The 23,411-nt window shown below is 49.4% G+C and overlaps 1 protein-coding gene across 1 annotated transcript; it reads right to left on the bottom strand.

The window, feature by feature from the left end:
- Positions 1 to 21,813, bottom strand: LOC135364030 (neuroblastoma breakpoint family member 6-like). Its single transcript, XM_064587508.1, has 10 exons — positions 21,636 to 21,813; positions 19,611 to 19,707; positions 18,642 to 18,844; positions 13,377 to 13,428; positions 12,424 to 12,599; positions 9,320 to 9,368; positions 8,377 to 8,549; positions 4,262 to 4,501; positions 1,869 to 2,044; positions 1 to 75 (listed from the first exon to the last, which is right to left on the bottom strand). Exons 1-10 carry the CDS (start codon positions 21,811 to 21,813, stop codon positions 1 to 3), a joined length of 1,419 nt encoding a protein of 472 aa, XP_064443578.1.
- Positions 21,814 to 23,411: the final 1,598 nt, after the last annotated feature.

Genomic DNA, 23,411 nt, shown 5'->3' with positions numbered 1-23,411 from the left:
CTACATGGTGACAGAGGCTAGGAGCAAGCTGAACCCCTGTCCAGAGAAGAAGCTGAAGGGGGAGCCACAGGTAGGCTGAGGGGGAGAGTGAGAGCCACAGGTCAAAAGCAATACTTCACCAAAGTGAGAAGCAGCCTGTGTTGCAGGATCCAGGGACCCCTGTGCTCCCGCCAGTGGGAGCCAGGTGATATCCCAGCTCAAGGCTGCTGTGAGCTTTTGCCAGATCGCAACTACCTCTCCCTCAGCGGCCACTTCACTCTTGAGGCTTTCTCACGCCTCCCAGCGAGGGATGGACCTAGCACCCAACACATACGTTCAGAAACAGACTGCTGTGGGAAGGAGGGGACCCTTGGCAGACAAACACACCCCCTTCTCACCTTTGTCCCAGTCTTCTGAGGCGGAGTCCAGGCTACGGAATGAGTCCTAGACTGTGAGAGCCAACAGGGGCCTCTGAATATCTCCAAGTTCCTTTCTGCCATGTGCAGATGAGGAGCTGTCATCCAAGGCACTAAGGAGCCCCGAAAGCCATGTGACCTGTGCCTGAAAACCCTGGACTGAAACCCAGGCTCAGGCCCTGTGCAAACATCTGGGGGAAGGGAGAGCGAAGCCTCTGATCTGGAGGTGTGGGCGGGCAGTAGACACTGTTGGTCACTTGGCTGGACAGAAACAAGCCCAGAGGGGCTGAGGGAAGGACCCAAGAACGAGAAACTCAAAGGGCAATTCACACAAAGGGAGCAGGGGTGTAACCATGGCCCTAGTCATTTTCACTCAGGGACACCAACATTCTCGGAAGGTAATCTCACACAGGATAGACCTTAGGGCATTTCTAGGAATATGCTCATTACATAGACTCACAAACTCTTACGTGAAAATGAGAAAGCATTAGTTTTAGCTCTCTAGATTCTCATCCCTTCTTTTCCAAACTTTCCCTAAGGACATAGGCTGTCAGTGTTTCCTGGTGTAAAGAAGGGCCTGCAAATGGATTAACACAGGAGAATGAGACCTAAGCTGCTTTACTGAGTTGGTGTCAAAGGGCAAAATTTGACTAAAATATTTTCTTTCAAACTGCACTGAACCTGTCAGGGGCTGTGAAATCCACTTAGTTACTAGTGAACTGTCCTTTTCATTGTCATAGGAGGAAAGAAAGCACTAAATTCCTTGACCTTTGATCAGGGAAGGGATTATGTTTTGGACACTGGCTTTTTATGCAATATGGATTTCTTCCTGTATCCTATATTATAGGGGTGGAGGAGAAACCTGACTCCAGCCGGTCCAGTGTGGCACTCCCAGCTGTGACTCGGGTTCTCATCTATATTTTGTCGTGGGGGCACTTTCTCCTCAGCTTCAACGCTTCTTATTCACAGGGAGAAGTTGAGGGTTACGTGTCCTCCTAGGTCAGATTTCCTGAAAGACCCCGGAGGAGAAGCCTTGTGCAAGTGACTCATTAAGACAATGCTCCTGGGAGAAGGAGGCCTGGGTTGGGGAAGCAGGGAAGGAAGACAGAGGCCAAGAAATTGTGTGATTTCCCGAAAAGTTCCACTTGCTTGGCGACATGTGTAAATGATGCCGCTCTGCTGAGGAGGGCCAGATGCAACCAGGTGATGGAGATGGAAGCGCGTGCGGGCCACTGCTTTCTGAGGAAGGGGGCTCAAAGGCAGGGAGGCAGCCCCGTGGGAAGCAGAGTTAAGACCAGACAGAGGTAGCACCAGCTGTGAGGGTGACCAACTGAGGAAGAGAACAAGGAGTGTGTGTGTTTGGGGGTGGGTGGAGGTAGAATCAGAAGGAGAGTAAGAGGAATCCGTGCCCCAGAGCCACGTATGTGTGATCACCTCTGTGCCCGAAGCTTGAAGGCCACGGAATGTGCTTGCGAGTCTCCACTTGCCGAACTGCAGTTTCCTCTTGATAATCTTCTGTTTCATGGCACCGAGGGCTTTCATGGGGCCCAAGACGTGACACCCACGCTGGCTGTCCCTTGAGCCCTCTGCAGCATCACCATCCAGCTTGGGAGGGTTCTTCATGCAGATGGAAGCTTCCAAACCCAGCTCTGAAAAGAAAAGCACATCAACAGGATTTGCTGTGATTCATGAGCCTTCTGAGCCTCCACCTGCACTGACGCCAAAGAAGGACAGTGGGCAGAATGAGAAAGGCCATCCGACAGGTCACAGGTGAGGGGAAGCCAGTGGACACACTTTGATTATTTCCTGTTTTCTTCTTCTCTCTCACACTACCCTGTAAGGATAAGAGGACCAGGAGGCCAACGTGCTCACAACCGACAAAAGTGAAATCGAGAGAAACAGAAATGGTAAAGAGAGGTAGTTCCGGGGAAGAGAAGACAAAGGCAAGGAAATCATGCTGGAAAGAGGCCGTCCTATTGGAGGGAAGAGACTGTAGAGATCAGCCAACGTCAAAGTTGAAGGGAAGACTTTGAGGAGCAACCAGGGAAGAGAAAGCTGGGGAATTTACACAACACGCCTCAACATATGGTACATTTCCTATATGAACACTAGGTATAATATACGTCATGTATGTGACATAAGATATAGAGGCGTGTGTCTGTATGTACGTATGTATCTAATTGAGAAAATGATTAAATAGGGATTTGGGGGACATGGAGCATAACCTTCTCACCCCCTTTCTGGTCAGTTGAAATTGGAAAAAATACACAAATTCAAGAGGAAAGAGAAAAGCAGTGGCGAGAAACAGGTGACCTGTTCAACACCTCGGAAGGATTTCAGGGGGAGCAGAATGAAACCACCTGCCACAGTGGGATAGTTTGTATTCACCCCCAGTTCATAGGTTGAAACCTAATCCCCAATGTGATGGTATTGTGGGGTGAAACTTTGGGAGGCAGATCCCCCCATCAAAGGGACTCATGCCCAAAAGAGAGACCCCAAAGAGCTCCCTCGTCCCTCCGCCCTGTGAGGACAGAGCAAGAAGGCGGCCACCTCTGAACCACGAAGGCAGTGTCACCAGGCCCGAAGATGCACCTGTTGGATTGTGGATCTACGGCGCCGGCAGAACCGTGAGTTATCGATTTCTGTTGTGGACAAGTCAGCCTGTCTGTGGCGTTTCTGTTATACTCGCCAGAATGGACAAAGACCCTGGCACGGAGCCTGGTTTTCTGTTCAGGCCTCTGTGGAAGGTGAGTCCCAGAGAGAGGGACTGAGCCAGTGGGGTGAGTCGGGGCCGAGACCGTGGGCACTGAGGAGAAGTGACAGAGAGGCTCGAGGGGGAAGACAGTAAGTAGGTGACGTTCAACGGCCCTTGTTGGGGCTGTGCATCCCCGAACACTCACTGAGCTCTTTCTCTGGGGCCCCTCCCTGGTGCCACCGTGCTGCTGCATATGTCACCGCCACGTGGGAACGGCGATTCTTCATTTCTCAGGTTGTTTGGTGCCTGACAGAGTAGCCCCGGGCCACCCCAGGTTCCAGGAAGGGACACTGAGTGTGGGAGGGTAAGGAAGACATGACCCAGGGGAGGGTAGTGAAGACACGACCCAGGGGAGGGTGGAAAATCTCAGACGTCAGGAAATCTGAGCAGAGGTGGATCCTGATGAGCAGGAAGCTGGGAACGAGGCCCCAGAGATGAGGGGAAAAGATGAACTAGACGGAGGATCAGCGGAGAGAGTGACGCGTGCACTTTATGTAAGAAAGTGGCCCCTTATTTCTTTAGAAAAGGGAAAAAAACAAAACTAACCGGGAGACCAGTATTTCCATTGTGACTGTGAGCACCGAACAGGGAAGATGGGCTTGGAGATGCTGAAGGAGAGGAAACGGGGCACACGAGCCTTCCTGAGAAAGCCACGGGAGATGGGGTTTGGGGAAGTGGGGCCGGTAGGAACCGACCACCCTGCATGAAACAAGCCCTGACACCATTTTCCAAGTGTTAAAGCACCACAGAGGCCCAAGAATTAGACACGACAAATTCATAGATGTTATCAAGCAATTGTTGTTGAATCAAGCCCCCTAGAAAAGATGTGGTTTCATGCTCCCAGCATTGATGGAACGGAGATACCATTTTCAGCGGTTCCGAAGAGGGGACTGAGGGGACAATATGGAAGAAGATGACTACGTTGGCCAGTTAAACAGCCAGGAAGGCGCAAGCCCAGGACCTGGGGCAGAGCTGCTACTAAACACAGGATTTGCTCACCTCACTGTATTGGAGCATCGTGAGGTTCGACCTCACCCCAGTGGGGCCTCCAGCCAGGAGTCGGTGATGACCAACGTGGGGACCAGAACTTCCTACTCCTCTCCCCACTCACCTTGAAAGAGGGGCCATTGGTTCCCAGAACCCATCTTGGCATCCAGGCTCCCGAGGGTGCAGGAGAGGCCGAGCCTGGCTCTGTTGTCACCAGAATCCAACTGCTGGTCCAGCTGCGGTGTCAGAATATTGGCCACCTGGGTGCTTGGCTGTGTCTGTGCTCCGGAAGTTTGCACCTCTGCTCTTTGGAAAGTCCAGTTTCCACTTGATGGCCCTTGGTGACAGGGAGCCTGCATCGGAGCTGAAGCAAGAAGAGATTTCAATGGGCTGAATCCCCGGGCTCCATAGCTGAGCACTCCCAGACCACCCATGTCTGATGTCCCCGCCTGTCAGTGAGACCACCCTGCGAGCAGGCACAAAAGCAGACGTCATGTGTATGAAGGAGATGTCACCGTTGTGTCCCAGCCTGGGGCTGCTGGGATGGCAGGTGCCCAGCCTGCAAAGTCCCTGAGGTGAAAATCCTCCCCTTGACCCCACAGGGCCTTTGGATGGGCACACGAGCTCATGCCTATCATTCTGTTAGTAGTAACCTTGGTCCTACAGCCTAGAGAGAAGGTCCTAGAGAGGCCTCAGGACATGGGGAGGAGTTGCCGGTGTGTACCGGAAACAAAAAGAACAGGGAAGGAAGTTCGGCCTCGAGGCTTCGGGTACCACTAAAGAAGGGAGTTGCAAAGGGGACCTCTAGATGCTTCAGGTACCACTAGAGAAGGGACCACGGACAAAGTTATGGGAACTTTTCACAGCTCCGGAGGCTTTTGAAGTTTCTCCTCTGCACTATTTGTTTCCCTTCCCCCATCCACACATCTATATTCGATATATTCCATTCCCATTGGGGGAGGCACCAACAGCTCTAAGTAATGTAGCAGGGGTCTGAGTCCCTTTGGAAACTTCCAGGCCAGAGGTGCTACAGGATCAGACTTGTGGGTCTTCAGGGAGGGCATACAGCGCCCAGTCCTTGCATCACACACTCCTCAGTGAGGTCTGGGCTGCAGTCCCTAATCAAAGGTGCTCAGATTGCTACTGTGAAGGGAGTCCGTGTTCTCAGAAAGGGGGCTAACCAGAGACTTGCCACAGCCTCTCGCCAGAGCAGGTCAGCCTCAGGAAGGCCGTGGCACCTCCCTGCCGTGGGCCCTGGTCCCCTGTGTGCATCTCCTTCTCACCAGTCTGTTCACCTGTCACTACAAATGGTTTCCAAGAATCTGTGACTGATTAGTCTCCCTGGCAGCACCCTGTATCTCCTCTCACCATGGATTCCCCCACCTCCTTCTATCTGCTCTTTTCGGCTGCCCTGTCGATGCCCCCAAGTCCTGTCTTCCCACAAGCCCACCGTGCTGGTGAACACTCACTGCCCTCTCTGCTGCACACAGTCCACTCCTCACCCTGCCTCTGGTGTCCCTCGATCTTATGGTCCCTCTCTGTCCTCCAGCATCACTTCTCCCAGCCCCACACCAGGTGTCTCCCCAGCTCCCAGGTCTTCTGCCACAAACATGTCTCTCGGATCGGTGGGCTCTCCATCAGTCCTCGAGGCACAGTGTACTAGCCATTCATAATTGAGGACATGTCATAAGATTTGATGATACTTCCTACTGGGGGAAAGGCTAAATCCTCTGCAATTAGCACATCTGGTTGGGGAAGGAGTTGTCAAAACCAGGTTGCCCATTCTCAAACGTTATCTTGAATGAAGGTCTAAGTGTGTTTAAAGTTATCACTCCTAATGTCCTCATGTTCTTTTACGGCTCTTTTCTCAACTGCCAGGCTTCATTTAATCTACTCATACAATATGCTTTGCAAATGCAGAAGAAAAGGGAAAATATTTTATCAAACTCTGAAGGACTGCCCACTATTTTTAGTTTGGCTGGTGGGGAAAAGCCCTAGAGCAAAGATGAGGTTGGCATTTCGGGTGAGACTGGACTGTTTCTACAGGGTTTCTCCCTGTGCAGGGAGGATTGGGCCGGGTAGCCCTCCTGCGACCCTGCTGCTGGAATCACAGCCCATGCCCACTGTTCACACGCTGCCGTCGGAACCCGCACCTGGACAGACAGTGTCTAATGTAGACGCTGTGTTCACTCATCTCAGCCCATCCACGTGGGTGAATTATGCCCCCCTGGTCCAGGGTGAATGGAAGGCCATATCACACACACCTGCCTTCTGAGACATGTGTCTGAATCTTTCTCATCCCTGCCCCGATGGGAACCCACACCTGGCCGTCAGCATCTCAGAGAGAACTGCGCAACCTTACAAGGGTGCCAGGCAGCCAAGGGAGGAGCCTCCATGCGCCCCCTGGTGGCAGCAGAAAAGGCCCGGGACCCCTCAGCCCTGATTGCTTTTGGATGGAGAGCCTCTTGGAGACGTTCATCTCCCGGAGGGGCTGGATGAGCCACTGGCTCTGCTCACACCACAGACTGACTCACAAGGTAGGAGTTGGCGGATATGTGGCTGGGTCACAGGGGTCTTTCGGGCATTCTTGCAACATTTTTGTTTACATTTACAACTGTTTCAAATAATTTGGGACAAAAGCAGAGATGAAAGGGTGAGCCCCATCCCCACTTACTCCCTGACAGGACTGACTTGTGAGCAATGACAGTCTGATCTGGTGAGTCTGACGTCCCACTCCCCACTGGCCAGGGGTCTTGGGCAAGTGACGTGACTTTGGTGAGGCTCAGCACCCTCAGCTGTCACAGGAGATTCGGCGTGGACTGGAGAGTGTCCCTGTGGGGACCCAATGCTTCCAGCCTAACAGAGCTGCTGCTGAGCGGGCACGGGAAAGGGCATGGTAGACAACAAAAGCAAAATAACTGTGTGTTTCATTTCTGCTTCCTGAGTTGCTATAATCTCGAGGAATCCTTTGCTTCTTTGCCCCTCGGGGAGGGATGGGAAACAGGGGAGAAGGTGGTCCTAGTGTGGAAAGGCTGTTACTGACCAAATAGGGTTGAGGGACAAAACCTTCCATGGCCAATTTCACTAGACAACATTGACATGGTAAGGAACATCATATACTCCTTGCTGCTCCTACAAGGTGATTTGATGAGCAAAGAAAGTCTCCTAACAATGCAAATGCTTCTCCAAGAAGGGAAGGCCGAAAAATAACCTGAGTGGGAAGAAATGGGAAATTGGGTTTTAGCCTGCACTCCTATGCGAGTGGGGCCCCAAGGGGGTCTTGCTCAGCAGGCAGCATGTTCTGAAGAATCTGGAGAGGGGAACAACTCTGCTTTGCTCCTGAATGAGGCCATACCCATGTCAGGTGCACAGGCCATTGATCATTTACAGGACTTACGCCACTGAGCAGACACGTGACTGAAAACATATCCACACGGGGGAGAAAACCACTGATGCTGCAGAAAGGGTGACAAGCACGCCATCCGTGGAGGATGGAAAACCAGGGCTAGAGCTTTGGCTTCACTGAAACCATACTGTACAGGCAGGACTCAATGCTCAGGATCTTCCATCTAAATGCTCCAGAGGAACGTAGTCACCCCAGGAGCAAAAACTTTGAAATCAGCAACAATATCACAGATGCTACAGATAGGGAGCTGACTGGAAACCTGTGTGGAGAGCCAGAGAGTTTGCAGGAAGCACACAGGAAGTACAATTGGCAATAAAATTTCATGGGCAGCACAAGATTCTTCTGGAAAGAAATAAAAAGAGGCCTGTTACCCAGACGTCTCCAGGGGAGATAGTGGTGCCTGAGTTGTTGCCCTTTTCCCTCCATTTCTCCTCTCTAACCTGACTTGGTACCAACAGCCTGCACTTGTGAGGGGGCCAGGTGACAGAAGGTAGTCTGCGACAGAAGGAAAGGAAATTGGATCCACAAGATACCTTTTTTTTTTTTTTTAAGTAGTCTCCACAACCAGTGTGGAGCTTAACCTGGGGCTTGAGCTCACAACACTGAGTTGAAGATCTGAGTGGATATCAAGAGCTGGATGCATAACCAAATGAACCACCTGGGAGTCCCAATGTTTTCAAAATTAAATCCAAGGGCAGAGTTCAAACCAGCTTGAGTCTACAGGGCCTATTGCCACGGGTGCATGTCTCAGCCTATTTAGGTTGTTGGATACAGAGAAGACAGGCTTCCTGGGAGCCCCAGGAACGTTGTGTCCCTCACATGGGAGTACTTACCATCTCCATCCAGACCCAGGAAGGTTTCCGGCTTATCAATTATGGATGAGGCACTTGTATACGGCCTCCAGGTGTCTGGCAGGTCATGGCCAACTGAAGAAGTCAAATAACATTCGTCCAGTGAGTCCTGTGGGACTTCATTCTCTTCTGCCACTGGCAGCTCCCTGGGGAACCTGGTGTTACAGGGAGGACAGGAGATGCAACGAGAAGGTTGAGTCAACACGGAGTCCCAGCTGGTGTTGTTGGCAGGGAGGAGGGACTGGTCACAGGAAACCAATGGGAAGTCCCTTCAAGGGAGATGAACCATTCTGCCTCTCTCTGGGGCCAGAGTGTAGCTGCACTGGGGATAGATCAGGGAGGCAGGGAGAGAGTGAGAGCAGGAGGTGCTCAGAGCATGGCCAGAATGGGAGTTTAAGGGAAGCAGTCTGAACCACCCTGTGCACAAGAGTCACAACACACAGAACACTCAGAAAACAATAAAACCACCATCACACCGTTGCATACATTTTGTTGAAATTTACAGAAATCACCAAGACAACCCCAGACTGGCAGCATTGTAGAGTCCTGGAAAGCTCGTGTGTTCAACGCCTACTTGTCTAAATACTGAGACGTGAATTTTTTTTTTACTAAACACTTTCCTTGCCATGAATTCCTGCCAACATCATAATGCGAAACCAGCAGCGACAGACGGGCATTTTGGATTGATCCAATACGAACAGTTCCTGTGATTGCTTAGGATACTTGCATCAATGGACTAGAGGTTCCTACATTTGGGAGGGATTAAGAAAGGGGCCTATAGAAGTACCACAGTGAAACAGAGAACATTGCTAACGGACCACGTTGTGGGTAGCTGAATGGGTAAAATAGGTACATTTAGCACTTTCTAAATTTGCCTAGATCTGAGATCACCATTGAATTAAAGCCCATGATTCTTCAGAGTTACCTGGGGTATATCCGGTCTTGGTCTTCCACCGAAAGATCAGTATGATTTTCTACAAACAGATACAGACAGGTCCAGTCATATTAAACAGAACATTAGTACATTAAAATTAAGTATCCGATACAACTAGTACATGGGCATAATTATCCTTAGTGGGGCAGCAGGATATTGTGAGAGAAAATCGTCCAGGAGGCCTCAGGTAGTGTCTTGGGATTGTGCCTTGGTTTGCTTTCCTAAAGCACCGGGCATGAGCTCCCTGCTGTGATAGAGCCACAGCTCAAGAGTCCGTGTACAGAGGGAAACATCTGTTTTGCCACAGATTCTGGGGGAACAGCTTACCTGCATTCGAAAAACGTACCGCAACCTTCTCTCATTACCTTATCCCATGAGATGCTCTAGGTGTGAGGGTTTAAGGGAATTTAGACCCACAGACCAGACTGGTGGATGGAATCTGCAAACCTTCACATCAACAGGAATCTATTGTGTACAATCCTTTGTGCCACACAGACATATGAGCCATGCATGGGCAGGGGCAATGCCCAGGCTCAGCTTTGCTTTGGGGAAACATACAAGCAAGCTGATGGTAGAGGTGTTGATGTCCTGATACTCCAGGGATGACTCAGTCGAGACAGCCAACACGGAGGACACAGACACTGGGGATCAGTGCAGTCAAAGCAGGCAAACGACAAATCCAAAGATACAGGTAAGGCTGACAGCATCTTTGGACAGGCACAAATATTCAAGGGACGTTGTTCAGGTATGAAAACGAGAGCATCGCAGATGAGGAGACACATTTAAAGGAAATTAGGAACAAAGACACACCCCTCTGCATGTGCAGCAAAACTGAGTGTGAGTTTGTCACATCTGCCTTGACTCCAATGTCCTAACTTCTGTCAGGAGCCAGAAGCATGGCCTGAGATGAGGAACAAAGGGCAGGTCCCTGACTCACCTGATGTCTATGCTGAAAAGTCTATCCTAGAGCCTGACTCAGATCCCTATGTCTACCGGGCTTCTACACAGCAATGACACATCTCAGCGGAACCAGAGGCTGGGATACCAAAAATAGTGGGTCCACTTGGGAGTCCTGTTGGAGCTTTATCACCTTGACAATGGAGGACTCACTAGCTACTTCCAGAGAACAACAGATGTCCAGATCTTGGAATGAGTTGATGTCAGCCCTCCTAGAAGTCCCGTGGGGGTCAGACAGGTCAGGAAGTGCTGAGGAAGTCAAATAGCATTCATCCAGTGAGTCCCATGGGGCATCCTGCTCTTCCACCACCGGCAGCTCCCTGCTGAACCTGGTAGGGTGGGGAGATCTGAACATTAAGACAAGAAAATTAGACACCCCAGCATCCTAATGGTTTTGATGGGCGGCGGCGGCAAATTAGACTCATAACAAAGGGACACACCCATTATTGACGGCAAAAACTATCCTCCTGTTTCGGGGGCAGAGTGTGGCTGCTGTGGGGGCAGTAGGCATAGAGAAGAGAAGGTGCCCAGGGCAGTGGCCACAGAACTAAGCTTCTGAACAACAAACTGAACTATTGTGGAATGGAAGTTTTGACTCACAACATGCATGGAGAATCCCAAAGTTGGCTTCAACACTTTGACATAAATTGTATTGACCAAGTGAACCCGGGAGTTAAAAAGCATCTTCAAAATGGAGAGATCTTGTGTCTTCAATGCCTCTCTCTCTAACTATTGTGACATGATGTGAATTTTATCCTAGATATTCTTTGGCTATAATATATCTTCAGTGTGGTAAGACCAAAGAGGGAGAGGCAGATATGCCTCTCACTCTGGTTTTACAAAAAGAGAGAAGAGGGGAATGCAGAGAATCCCAGTGACTGATTAATTCACCAAGTTCAACTGACTGCAGGTTACTGAAATGGAGGGGTCAATAAAAGGAACTTAACCATGTTACACAGTGAAGACACCCATCATGGTTAAAAGAGACTTTTTGTGATTGGAGAACGGATGAAATAAGTATGTTCGGCAATTCCTATTTTTCCCTCGAAATGCAGTCCTTCAGTTGAAGCACTGAAATAACAACCCATGAGTCTTCAGAGTTACCTGGGGCATATCTGGTCCTGGTCTTCTTCCTCCTCCTGATGGAATTGATTTTCTGGAAATATATACAGACAGGGCCGCTCATTAAGGAGATCCTTCTTGGTACGTTAATAATCCAGTGTCTCATGCTACCCACGCACTCAGATATGTTCAGTGTGAGAACAGGTTTAGTCAGAAGAGTATTTCAGGGTGCCTCCGATATTGTCTTGGGATAACTGGCTTGATTTCCCAGCCCGAGGCATTTGGAAAAATTTACATCGTCTAGGAGATTAGCATCACAGTTTCCCCTGTCGTAAGTCTGTGCAAGCACTTTAACTTCTCTTTTTCACACCAATTCTGGGGAGCCAGCCTCCCTGCATTCGAAAAGGATGACTGCAGCGTTCAGCCTTCTCTCATCAGATAGCTGGTTGTTGAAGGCTTAGTGGAATTGGTACATTGAGACTGAACAGATGGAATGCAACTACAAACCCTCCAATTCAAGTGAGTCTTTGGTGCTACTCAGAACATTGGCCCAATTCATGTGGTGGGAGAATGCCAAGGCACAGCTGTGCTTCTGGAAACATAAACAAGCTATCAGTGGAGACACTTAGGGTGGTTTTCAGACAACCGTTTAGGAAGACAAGCCAACCTAAAGGAGACAGAGAATGGGACTAAGAACAGCAAAACCAGTTAACCCTGGACAAGAATGCCAAGTGACTGCGGCCAGCATAGATTCTTAAGGGACCCGGCTCAGAGATGAAGCCTAGAGCTTATTACAGGTGAAAAGAGACATGTCATCCACACTAGGTCTGACAGACACCTTCTATGGTCATGTGGCTGAGGTGAGTTGAGTTTGTGGTGCCTGCCTTGGCCCAACAACGACCTGACAGAGAAGCCAAGGTGACATGGGCATGCCCTGGGAGTAGGAAGAGAGCCTACAACATCCCTGCCCACAGGGATGACCTCTCTCGGCACAGCAGAGGTCTGGGGTACAAAGAACAGGAGATCTTTGTGGGTGTCCAGGTGGAGCTTGATCACCTGGACAATGGAGTACTCACTGGTCGCTTCCAGAGAGGAACAGACTTCCAGTTCCTCAGGTAGGAAGATGGCGGTGCTCCTGTAAGGCCAGTAGGAGTCAGACAGGTCGGGAAGAACGGAATATGTCAAGTAGTGTTCACCCTGAGAGTCCCTTGAGATGTCCTGCTCTACCACCTCTACCAGCTGTCTGCTGAGCCTGCAGGGTGGGGACAACTGAAGATTAACCTAAAGGGATCTGAAATCATATGTCCTGTCTGGCTTGGATGGAAGGCAGAAAGGAGTGGTCAAGAAAGCAAAGAGAGGGAGGACCCATTAAAGAGAGAAACAACTCTTGTTTTTGTGGGACAAGTTGTGTTTGTCACAGGGGCAGCAGATCGAAGGACAAGTGCTCAGTGTACAGGCCAAATAGCAAGCTTGTGAAGAAAGAGACTGAATTATCTCTGTGCCGTCCAGTCATGATTCACAACAGACAGAGTCCCAGAATGGTGGCTTTCCCCCTTCCATTCAAATGGCATTGAGTTCTGCATGTAGTGGCCAAGCGTGGGCAGCTTTGGGGGCAGTCCACTGGCACAGAAATCTCATGCCAGGAAGGCCTCTTTCTCTGAACATTGTGGCATGATAGAATATGTTTGTCTACTTGCTGTGATATTTTCATGTTATGAACACGTCAACATGCGAAATCTAAAGGCAGAAAGCAGATGTGCATGTCTCTCTAAAGCACACAGGAGAGAATGAGCAAGCACAGCGATCCCTGTGCCATATTAGTTCACCTCGGTCAGCTGACTGTGGGTTACTCAACTCGAGAAGTAATTAAGAAATGGGAAGCAATCCAAGTACAACAATGAACACAGAGAACATTGTGAAAATGGATAATTTGTCATTGACCCAACGGATAATATAGTTTTCTTCAGCACTTTCTGCTTTTCCCTGGGTGACACTTTTGAATTCACAGCCCCCAAGTATTCAGAATTACCTGGGGGCAGCTGACTCTTGTCCTTTCAGCCCCTCCTGATCAATTCGGTTTTCTGCAAATAATGAAGAGAAAGAGTTACAGTAAGCAGATTCGCCTTCACAAATGCCCCCTCTATATCCTGCATAGCACAGGACAGAAAGAGAAGCACAGTACTAACAGGCAACTGTGAGAGTAATCATCCAGGAGGGCTTAGGTAGGGTTTAGGTACATCCAGTGTAAGCAATCACTGGGATTGTTCTCTTGAGTTATTAAACAAATGTCCCTGATAAAAGAGGCCATCATCACAGCATCCTAAATCTTGAGTCTATGCAGACGAACTGATTCTGTTTCCCAGAGATCCTGGGGAACTACCTGGCTGCTTCCTAGAGGATTGCTGCAATATTCAGGCTTTTTCCATCTGAAATGCTGTTGGTGAATGGTTTAGAGGAATAAGCCATTCAGATTAAACCAATGAACGGATTCTACACACCATCAAATCAGAATAATCTTCAAAGCTACAAAGAAACAGGGGCCATTCATGGGGTAGGGAAGTTTCAGGATCATGCCTTGCTCCAGAGAAACATCCACTGTCCCATAGCAGTGGTCTAGTTCTGGTTCTCAGCTGACTTGGGATAAGACAAGTGAAGAGATAGACTAAGGGAAGAGAGTGAACCAGGGCAGTGCCATCTCCAAAGATATAGAAAAGGCTGCCAACAGCCTTGGCAGGCATCGAAATTCAGGGGCATGGTTTCAGAATGGAAATTAGAGCCTTTCAAGAGAGGACAAGAGCTGAATTCAAAATTAGGAGGTCTGGCAGTGACCTCCTGTGCCTGGGCTGGAGAGGTGTATCAGTCTGGCAGGGTGTGAGGAACAAGGAATATGGACACTACCTGGGGGACCACGTGGAGTTCTAGCCCCTTTGGAATCGGAGCATTCATAGGCCATATCCAGAACAGACCCGAATTCCTGTTCATCAAATAGGAATTTGCCATCATGGCAAGACTGGTCGCTGTCACATCCTTCTTGCAGAGTTGAAGGAGTCAAAAGACATTCATCCACTGTGTCCTGTAGGAATTCCTTCTTTTCAACTTCCTGGGGCTCCGTGCTATGCCGGGTGAGACAAGAATGATAGAAGATCAAACCAGGAGGATCAGACACCGTGGATTCCTAGCTGGATTTGATGGGAGTTCTAGCGAGTGGTCACAGAAAGCCATGTGGCTGTCCCCTTGGAGGGAAAAAAACTATCCCCCTAAATAAGGAGCAGAGTGTGGCCTCCTATATGAGGAGCAGTGGGAGACAGAGTAGCAGATACTATGTGCACTGAGCTCATAACCAGGTGATAGAGGAGGAGACTAAACCCTCCCTGTCATACTCACGTCAAAATGATGACTCCCATCACACAGAGGGAATCAAAACAAGTGGCTTCAACCCTGCTGCCTACGTTGCATTGACTTTAACATGCAGTGTCCAAGTGACTAAATTTCCTGAGGCCTTACTGACTCTCAGACATTCTGACTCCAAGGAACATTTTCTCAATATTTTGATAGGACATGCATTTATTCTTCAATTTCCTCTCTTGCTATCAAAAATCCTCCAAAAAAAAAAAATCCTCCAACATGATGATGTCAAACAGGCACAAAGCTGATATGCATCTCACTTTGGGTTGAACCACACAGGAGACAACAGCTGATTACAGGAATCCCTGGGTTGGGTTAATGCATGTGTGTCCACTCTGTAGGTTATTCAACATGAGAGGGAGTAAGAAAGTGAGACCTACACAACTACCACATGAAAATAGATGACATGGTTAAAGGGCATATTCTGCTATTGACTGAATGGATGGAATAGTTCTAGGCAGCACTTTCTCTTTATCCCTGGATGTGAAGTCTCCAGAGGTCACCAGGAAAATTCATAGTCCACAGTCTTCAGCATTACCTGGGGCACGTTGGGTGTTGTCCATTTCCTTCCCCAAGATCATCTTGCCTTTCTGAAAATAAGTTCCAAGACAACAGGTCACACTAAGGAAATTACACTACCCATATTACCAAAACAGTGACCACCCACACTGCAAGGAGATCAGGTTTCTCAGGGCAAGACCCTAGTGTTCTGGCAGGGATATTCCAGGATGCCCAAGGTTAAGTCTTTTTTTTTTTTTTTTTATTAGACAGAGAGAGAGTACAAGCAGGGAGAGCAGCAGAGGGAGAAGGAGAAGCAGGTTCCCCGCTGAGCAGGGAGCCTTATGTGGGGTTCAATCCCAGGACCCCAGGATCATGACCCGAACTGGAGGCAGATGCTTAACCGTCTGAGCCACCCAGGCACCCCCCACATTAAGTCTCAGGAGCAGTGCACAGGACTGCCCCTGACCTGCTGCGGAAATTCATTTCCTTGTCCCCTACAAAGTATCCCAATAGCCCCCTCCGATGGGAATCTGTAAAAAGAGTTCCTAATATATTTTCCCCAGAGGTCCTGGGGAAGAGTCCAAGCACCTTCTTGGAGTGTTGCTGCAAAATGGAGTTATTCCATGAGATACCATGGTTCTTGACGCTTCACGGGAATTAATACTTGAGACTAGACTAATGAATCCGTTGTAGAAACCCTCAAATCAAAAAGAATCTTTGGTGTTCTACTGACACAAAAGCCATTTGTGGTCTGACTGATGCCAGAGCCCGGCTTTGCTTCACAGGAACATACGTACAAGGTAATGATACAGTTGTTTGCAGATGACCACTTGGCTAAGTTGAACCAACATCGAAAAGATAGTGCCTGGGACTGCGAGAAGTGAAACCAGGGAAAGCACCTTTCCTGTTATGCAGGCATGGGAGCCAACAACATTGGACAGGTCTAGGACCTCGAGAGATATTGATCCTAAAGAGAAAGTATCATTGCATGGGACAAAAGACATTTGATCCAAGGAGGGTATCTGACAACACTTTGTGGATGTCCTACTGAGGTGGGTAGAGTTTGTCGCCCCTGACATAGGTGCAATGGCCAGACCCGGGGGCCAGGGTGGCAGAGGCACGGCCCCTGCCTGGGATGGTTGAAGGCTCCCTGACCCACCTGATGTCTGTGTTTCCAAATCCATTATATCCTGATTTAAAGCAATGTGTGTCTGTAACGCCTGTGTATAGAGATGACCTTCCTCAGTGTAGACAAAGTATGCAGAACAAACAACATGGACATTACCTGAGGGACCACACGGAGTTCCATCCCCTTGGGTGTGGGAGCATTCACAGGCTAAATCCAGAGCAGAGCCGAATTCCTGTTCATCTAATGGGAATTCGCCATCACTGTAGGACTGGTCGCTCTCACTACCTTCTTGCAGAGTTGAAGGAGTCAAAACACACTCATCCACTGTGTCCTGTAGGATTTCCTTCTTTTCAACTTCCTGCTGCTCCATGCTGTGCCGGGTAGGACAGGAATGACGGGAGATCAAACCAGGAGGATCAGACACTGTGGCTTCCTAGCTGGCTTCGATGGGAGTTAGAGGGAGTGGTCACAAAAGGCAAAGGGCTGCCGGCTGGAGAGGGAACAAGCACTCCATCCTACAAGAGGCAGAGTGTGGCTGCCTGGTGCTGGGAGAGTAGCAGCAGCAGATCCTCAGAGCTCCGGCCACAGAAGCACTGACCAGCAATGAGACTCCACCATCCCAGTAGGGTGCAGTCACAACATGAAGCACAGATGGAGAGCAGATCAGGGGTAACCACCACGTGCCTGAGGTGGGGTGACTTTAACATAGATTGATCAAGTGCTTACAGCTCTGGAGTCCCTGTAGACTTTCTAGGCACCTTGGTATTAATAGTGTCACATGACACCCCAAGTTTTTGGGTTTGGGCTAGGTACTTCTCTTGGTGTTTAATTTTGCTAGTTGTCTGTTTTCCAATTCCTTGGTTAGCTACCTTCCTACCAAGGACCTTAGAGAACTGTATAGGAAGTACATATGCATCTCCTCTCGGTGTCCATTTACAGGAAAGAATGGGTATTTTGTACCCACTGGGAATCCTAAGGCTGGTGAATTCTTCTTGGTCTTACAACAGCCCAGAGACCACAGACAACCAAGCTAACAGGGCCATCCTTTGTGGACCATCTGCAGTTTCGCTTATCCTTGCATCTGACATCTGTGACCCTCCTGACCTCACTCACTCTACTTTCTGAGACCCTGTCCATTTTTACCCACACGTTATTGGTTCCTGAATATTCATTGTCACCTGGGAGTGAGGGTTTCTTGTTCTTCTTCATCCTCTTCATCCTCATAATTCTCTGCAAATAAATTCAGAAATGTCCCGTCAGCTATTTCCCATATCAGCACTCTAAACACAGTGGCTTCTATGGCCCTAGAGACCTAAGGGTCTATGCATGACTAGGTACCCTACTGAGTTTAGGGCACTGTCTTTCAGAATTGCTGTGGCATGGATTTCTGATGCATCAGGCAGTGTGTCTCTGATTCTGAAGATCAGCATCCCTGAACCTGGGCAACAGGTTTTACTGTCTCTTGTTGTCCATCTCAGGGGATGCTTCTCAGCTTGACTTCTGCAAACTGTGTCTCGCAGCGTGCTGCAGGTCCCGCCATGGCTACAGGCTCTCTGTACGTTCACAGCTCTCACATAGAGCCTCCTCCTTGCCCTCATGGCAGGACAACCACCCTGTCCCTCATCCCTCCACCAGGGACTTCATGGGCCCCCATGGGGGCTTCAGTGTGATCAAGGGGACATCTGTCTACGAAAAGTGTTCCAGTCTAAACAGCGCTCCCACCTCCAAGTCCTACTGCATCAAGTACCTCGTCCAACTCCACACGGTCAGGAGCTTTATTTTTTCCTGAAGGGCATTCATGAATTTTCCCTATCTCATCACTACAGTGTCAACAGGTTATTTGATATACATTACAGATGAGGAGACTGATATGGAGAAAGTTAAACTCACTTTCTCGCCCACAGTTCATACAGACCGCGCTGTGTCTGGGAACCTCCCACTTAGTGCAGGGACCCTTGCACACTAGCAAGCATCCTCCTGTCACATTCTGCTTTCTGGGCTCAAACACCGGTGGAGGCTGCCTCCTGCGCCAAACGCTGCATTCCCTCAGGGAGGAAGCAGACACGTGGAGCACCACGACCTCCACCCTGTGCATTTCTCCTCTCCGTTACCACCTTCCAGTCCCGGTCCTCTCACGGCCCCACGCGCGATGGGGAACCCAGGACAGCTGCTGCAAACAGCGTGAGGGCAGGTGGGGAGTCTCTTGTGAGCCCAGGGCCTTGGGGCAGCTCAGGGCATCAGGGTCTGTGGCCGCCTTACCTGCGCTGAGCTTTCGGACAAGGCACTTGGGCAGCCTGCGCCCCTCAGCCAGTTGCTCTTGGAAGCCTGGCCCTTGGGGATGCTCAGGGTCACCATGGGTTAGGAGGTCCTCGAGGTGCTTATTGAGTAGTTGGGAAACGTCTTTCCCTTCCCATAACTTCTGATACAAATGGGTCAGCTCTTTAAGTAGGATATGACATAGCCTAAGGTGGGAGAGAGAGAAAATTTTAAAATGCAAAGAGTTGAACAAAGGATTATAAGGGCTTTCGTGGATATTTCTGGCAGTATTTCCCCAAAGGAGCCCTCGAAGCCGAATTCACACATGTGAGGTGACCTGCCCATGGCAGAGAAAGAAGAAGGTAAATCAAGGCCTCCTGTGTATCAGACATGCTCCTGTGAGCCCCTGCACATCCCTTGCATCGTCTCCTTCTGTAAAGAGAGCCAGGGGTCCTCTTAAGCACACGCCAGAGACATGTCCCTTCAGCTGCTCAATTCGGGGACACCCATTTCCCTGGAAAACTACATATAGGGCAGCGTGCAGTTAAAGGACACAGCGCCAGACACAGAAGGGTGGACAGGACAGCTGGTGTGAACTGGTGAGCTCAGGAGAATGGCAGGGTCAAGAGGACAGCATTGTCTGAAAGAAAGGATGACAAGCTGTGGTCAGCCAGCTCGTGACTCTGTGAAAGGTAAGTGAGGTGGTGATCTCACAACACTGTGAATGTGCTAAATGCCACGAATTATTCCCTTGAACTTGGTGACTTTGATATTTTTTTCAAAGGAGAGAATGAGGCTCTGAGTCATTGGAGTCCATCATTTACCAATCACTGTTGTCTTAGTTGTTTTAGAAACATTTGCGTCACGTGCCTGCCATGACGTTTCTGCCCTTTCCTGGCCCAGACTTGTTGCTGCCCCAAGTCAGAGATGCCCACGGCTTCCCTGCAGCCTCCCACACGGAGCCCTCCTTACCTGAGGTTCTCAGCCGCCGTGTCTGCCCGCTTCCCCTTCTCAAACCGCACCTTCTCCCCCAGCACGGATTCGATGATGTCGGTGGACTCTTCACACTCTGAGAAACAGAGATGCCTGCCTCAGTGGAAAGCTGGACATGCTTCTGTGCGTGCTGCCTTCACGGGACGAGTCAGGGACCATCCCGGGACAAATGGAACCCTGGCCACCAGGCTCTGCGCTGGGAGCTCCACATCTCATTCCTCAGCCTCCCAACTCCAGGGCAGTCGATTACTCCCTGTTGCAGAGCCCAGGAAAGAAGAGCCCCAAGGCACAGAGAGGAACTGGACACGGTGATGAACTGGTATGTGGTGGAGTCAGACTTCGGGTTCCCCTGATCATGGCCACCCTAGCAAGCCTTGCAGCCTCCTAAGTAAAACGCTGAGCAGGGACATGACATAAGCCCCCCAGGGCTACAGGACCGATGGGTCCCCTGAGCTGGGATTTCTCTACTGAGCAAGTATCTCAAAGGTAAAAATTCCTCTGGTTACACTTGTGGAAACCACAATGCATAAAACCAGAAGCACCTGAAAGGAATATGGCCAAATCCTAATAAAGTTTGCGTTATGAGAAGCAGTAGAATATGAACAGAGTTACATGGTTCCACGCTCTGCTCTTAGAGCTTTACAAGAAATCACTCAGTATTCATTCGGACTCAGAGAAGTAGGTCCCACACCAGTAACACCTTAACAAGGAGAAAACTGAGGCACAGGACGATGGGCGGCATGGATTTGAGTCCAGGAAAACTGGCGCGGGGCCCATGCTCTTCACCCCTGTGCTCTGTTACGTCCACCCCAAGCCCTCGGCTGACATCTATTTGCATCATCTTCACAACTGGTTTCCCACAGTTATGTGATGATTTTCAGGAAAGTTGTGAACAAAACTTTGCTTGTCCTTCCCTGGAAGCTCATCATCTCTTCCCTTTCCTAAAGAGCAGGCCTCAGTTTTGACTTTTGTCTGCATCACTCATTTTTAATTATACCTCCCCTGGTTCTACTGAAAGCAAATTGTGAGAAAATGACCAAAATTCGGGCTCAGAGTTGTCAGGATTCCTTCCTATCCCTCGGCTTTGCACGTGCCCCGTTCTCATGATCCTTCTGTCACCGCAGGCCCCTCCTAATGAACAGGCAGCTGAGCTCCCCATTTCAGGCTGCCTGTGGGGGAGGGCCTGCCCCACACCCTGCCTTGGGTGGTTCCCCGGGATGTGGTCTCCCCCACTCACCCTCATTCTCACTTGGCCACGTGTCTCCTGGCCCAGGCCTGGACCTGCTGGCCATCCTGCATCTCTCAATGTTCCCCAGCTCAGGGAGAGACAGAGGAGGTAGCACCGATTGTCTGATGTCCCCTGAAACACCCTCAACCTTACCACTGGGTATCAAATGGCCTCCGTGGACTCAGGAAGCAGAGCCTGTCACGGGTTCCCTCTCACCAGGGGAGTCCCTGTTTGGATGGCGTCACTCATGGATACCACGGTTTCAGGGGGGAAAGGAGACCTCACTTCCGTCTCCTTGAAAGCAGGTAGTGTCACCTGCTACCGTCACCCCTCCCCGCCTCCGCGCCCATGGGTCCCATCAGCATGTTTCCCCAGTGTAACCATCTCGGTGCTTTACCAGTGATACCTTAGAGAAGCGGGACCTGAGAGAGTTCCTTAGTCCCTGACACTTAGGCCAGCAGTGATGCAGGATCTGATACGGCACAGAGACCATCCTGAGAGGACCAGGCATTTCTGTGTCTGCACCAGGACGCAGCAATAACTGGGATGTTCACTCTAACCCCACCTGACATGTCACTGTTAACCTATTTGTCTTCAGTTGTCCCATCCTCAGCAAACTGAGGGTAAATACCCACTTCTACCTTTCCCAGATTGTGGTCAGATGAAATTTATCGTGACACTGGAAATAGAGAAGACAGCATCTGGAGAGGTTTTTAGTTTCTCAGAAGGAATACAGACAGCCATCACTTTGGAGACCATGACCTTGTAGGACTTACTGTATTTCTGCAGCTGGTTGGCCAGGAAGTAGGCAGTAGCTTCGGATATCAGGAATTTCTCCTTGAGGTCTCGGAAGTCCTGCTGGCTTTTTTCCAGCTGGGATTGAAGCTCCTGGTTGATTTCCAGGAGGCTGATTTCTGCCCCTGGATCAGACAGAGGGCCAAGAGGTGCTGCCATGGTGACGTGTGGCCGAAGAGGAAGAGCTGGGGACTGAGGAGAAGAAACCCAAACACATGATGGGTTAAAAACCAGTGAAATCAAGTAGGTTTAATCAGGCCTGAGGGGTGAGGGTACAGGAAGTCTTTACTTACTGTTGGGAACTATTGGAACAACACCCCACAGCTCTTGAGAGTCGGTAACCACAAAAGCAAGGTTCAAGATGCCAGAGCTGAGAGCCGAAGGCCCTGCCCCTAGCTCAGACTCCAACCGGAACCACAGAGGGAGCCCCCAAAATGCCAGGTGACGGTCTGCACTTGAAGTAACAGAATTGGAACGTCCGGGGTGTCATGGAACCTGGGGAGCTGCTGCCTTCCTGTTGCCGAGGCCATGTGGATACACAAGGCTGCCTGGTCCCCCTGAAGGTCCCCACTGATGGGGACCACCCCTCACTGGCCACTCTCTCTTGTTGTCTACCCTTGTGCTAATACCACACTTCCCATCTCTTTCTAAAACATTATCTCAGCATAGTTCTGATTGTTCATTCTTGTGTGTGTATAAATCACCAAGGCAGAAATAGTTTCCCAAGGAGTTTTCTTCTTTGTTCATCTTTATTTATTTGAGAGAGAGACTGGGGGGATGGGAAGAGGGAGAGAGTGTGACAAGGCGCTCAATCTGACCATCCATGAGATCATGACCCTCGCCTAATCCAAGAGTCAGATGCTCAGCCAACTGAACCACTCAGGCACGCCTCCCACCAGGTTTTCTTAAGGGCTGTCATGAACTCATCCCACTTGCCTTTAAGGTAAAACAGATCTGAAGGCGTTTCCAATAAGGGATAGATTCCAATGTCTTACACTGTCATGATGGTCTTCCCTGTGTCTTTCTAGTGTTTTTTTTTTTTTTCCTCTGTCCACTAAAAACACAAGAGAAGCATCCTAGCACTTTAGTTATCTTTGTTTGCTTTGTATTTGACAAGCTTTTACATTTATTTGGATCTTCCTCCATTTACAATACATTCTTAGGATGTATGTAGGAAAGGAAACGTTCTTTAAAGGAAAAAAAAACAACAAAAAAAAAACCCACACACACACAAAAGCCAAAACACAGGAGAAAAACCAATGTTAATTTATGCAATGAATTATGAAACTGTTTCCTGTTCCAACTCTCTCGGTATTCTTCTTCCTGCATCTCTGTGTTACGTAGTGTTCGTTTCCCCTTATGTGGACATATATTTTCAATTTTTTTAGCTAACTACCTAGGAGTGGAATTGCTACGTCATGTGTAACCCTATGTTTAACTTTTTGAGAAACTGCCAAACTATTTTCCAAAGCAAAGCAACTACACCATTTGACATTCCCACCAGGAAGGTCTAAGAGTTCCATTTCTCTACAATCTTCCCAACACATGTATTGTCTTTTTTTTTTTTTTAAGTCATACTGGTGGGGGGAAGTGGGATCACACTGTGCTTTAGATTTGTATTTTCCTAATGACTAATGCTATTTTCATGTATTCGGTGTTGCATTGGTATTATCCTTTAGAGAAAGTCGACTCAAACTCTTTTTCCCATTTTTAAATTGGCTTTTTACTGCTTAGTTGTAAGGGTTTTTTTTTTTTTT

Source organism: Mirounga angustirostris, unplaced genomic scaffold (assembly GCF_029215605.1).
Source record: "Mirounga angustirostris isolate CCGP_5_RB_7025 unplaced genomic scaffold, mMirAng1.0.hap1 SCAF_4, whole genome shotgun sequence".
NCBI classification, from domain to species: Eukaryota; Metazoa; Chordata; class Mammalia; order Carnivora; family Phocidae; genus Mirounga; species Mirounga angustirostris.
This window is presented reverse-complemented; position numbering and strand designations above follow the sequence as displayed.

Excerpts from the sequence above, each read along its gene's own strand:
- LOC135364030 (XM_064587508.1), bottom strand. The coding sequence starts at position 21,813 with ATGGCAGCACCTCTTGGCCCTCTGTCTGATCCAGGGGCAGAAATCAGC. Across the intron at positions 9,369-12,423 it reads TTCCTCTCTGGAAGCGACCA|AAAATCATACTGATCTTTCG; the intron begins GTGAGTACTCCA and ends ATCTGTTTGTAG. Across the intron at positions 2,045-4,261 it reads CCAATGGCCCCTCTTTCAAG|AGCTGGGTTTGGAAGCTTCC; the intron begins GTGAGTGGGGAG and ends TTTTCTTTTCAG.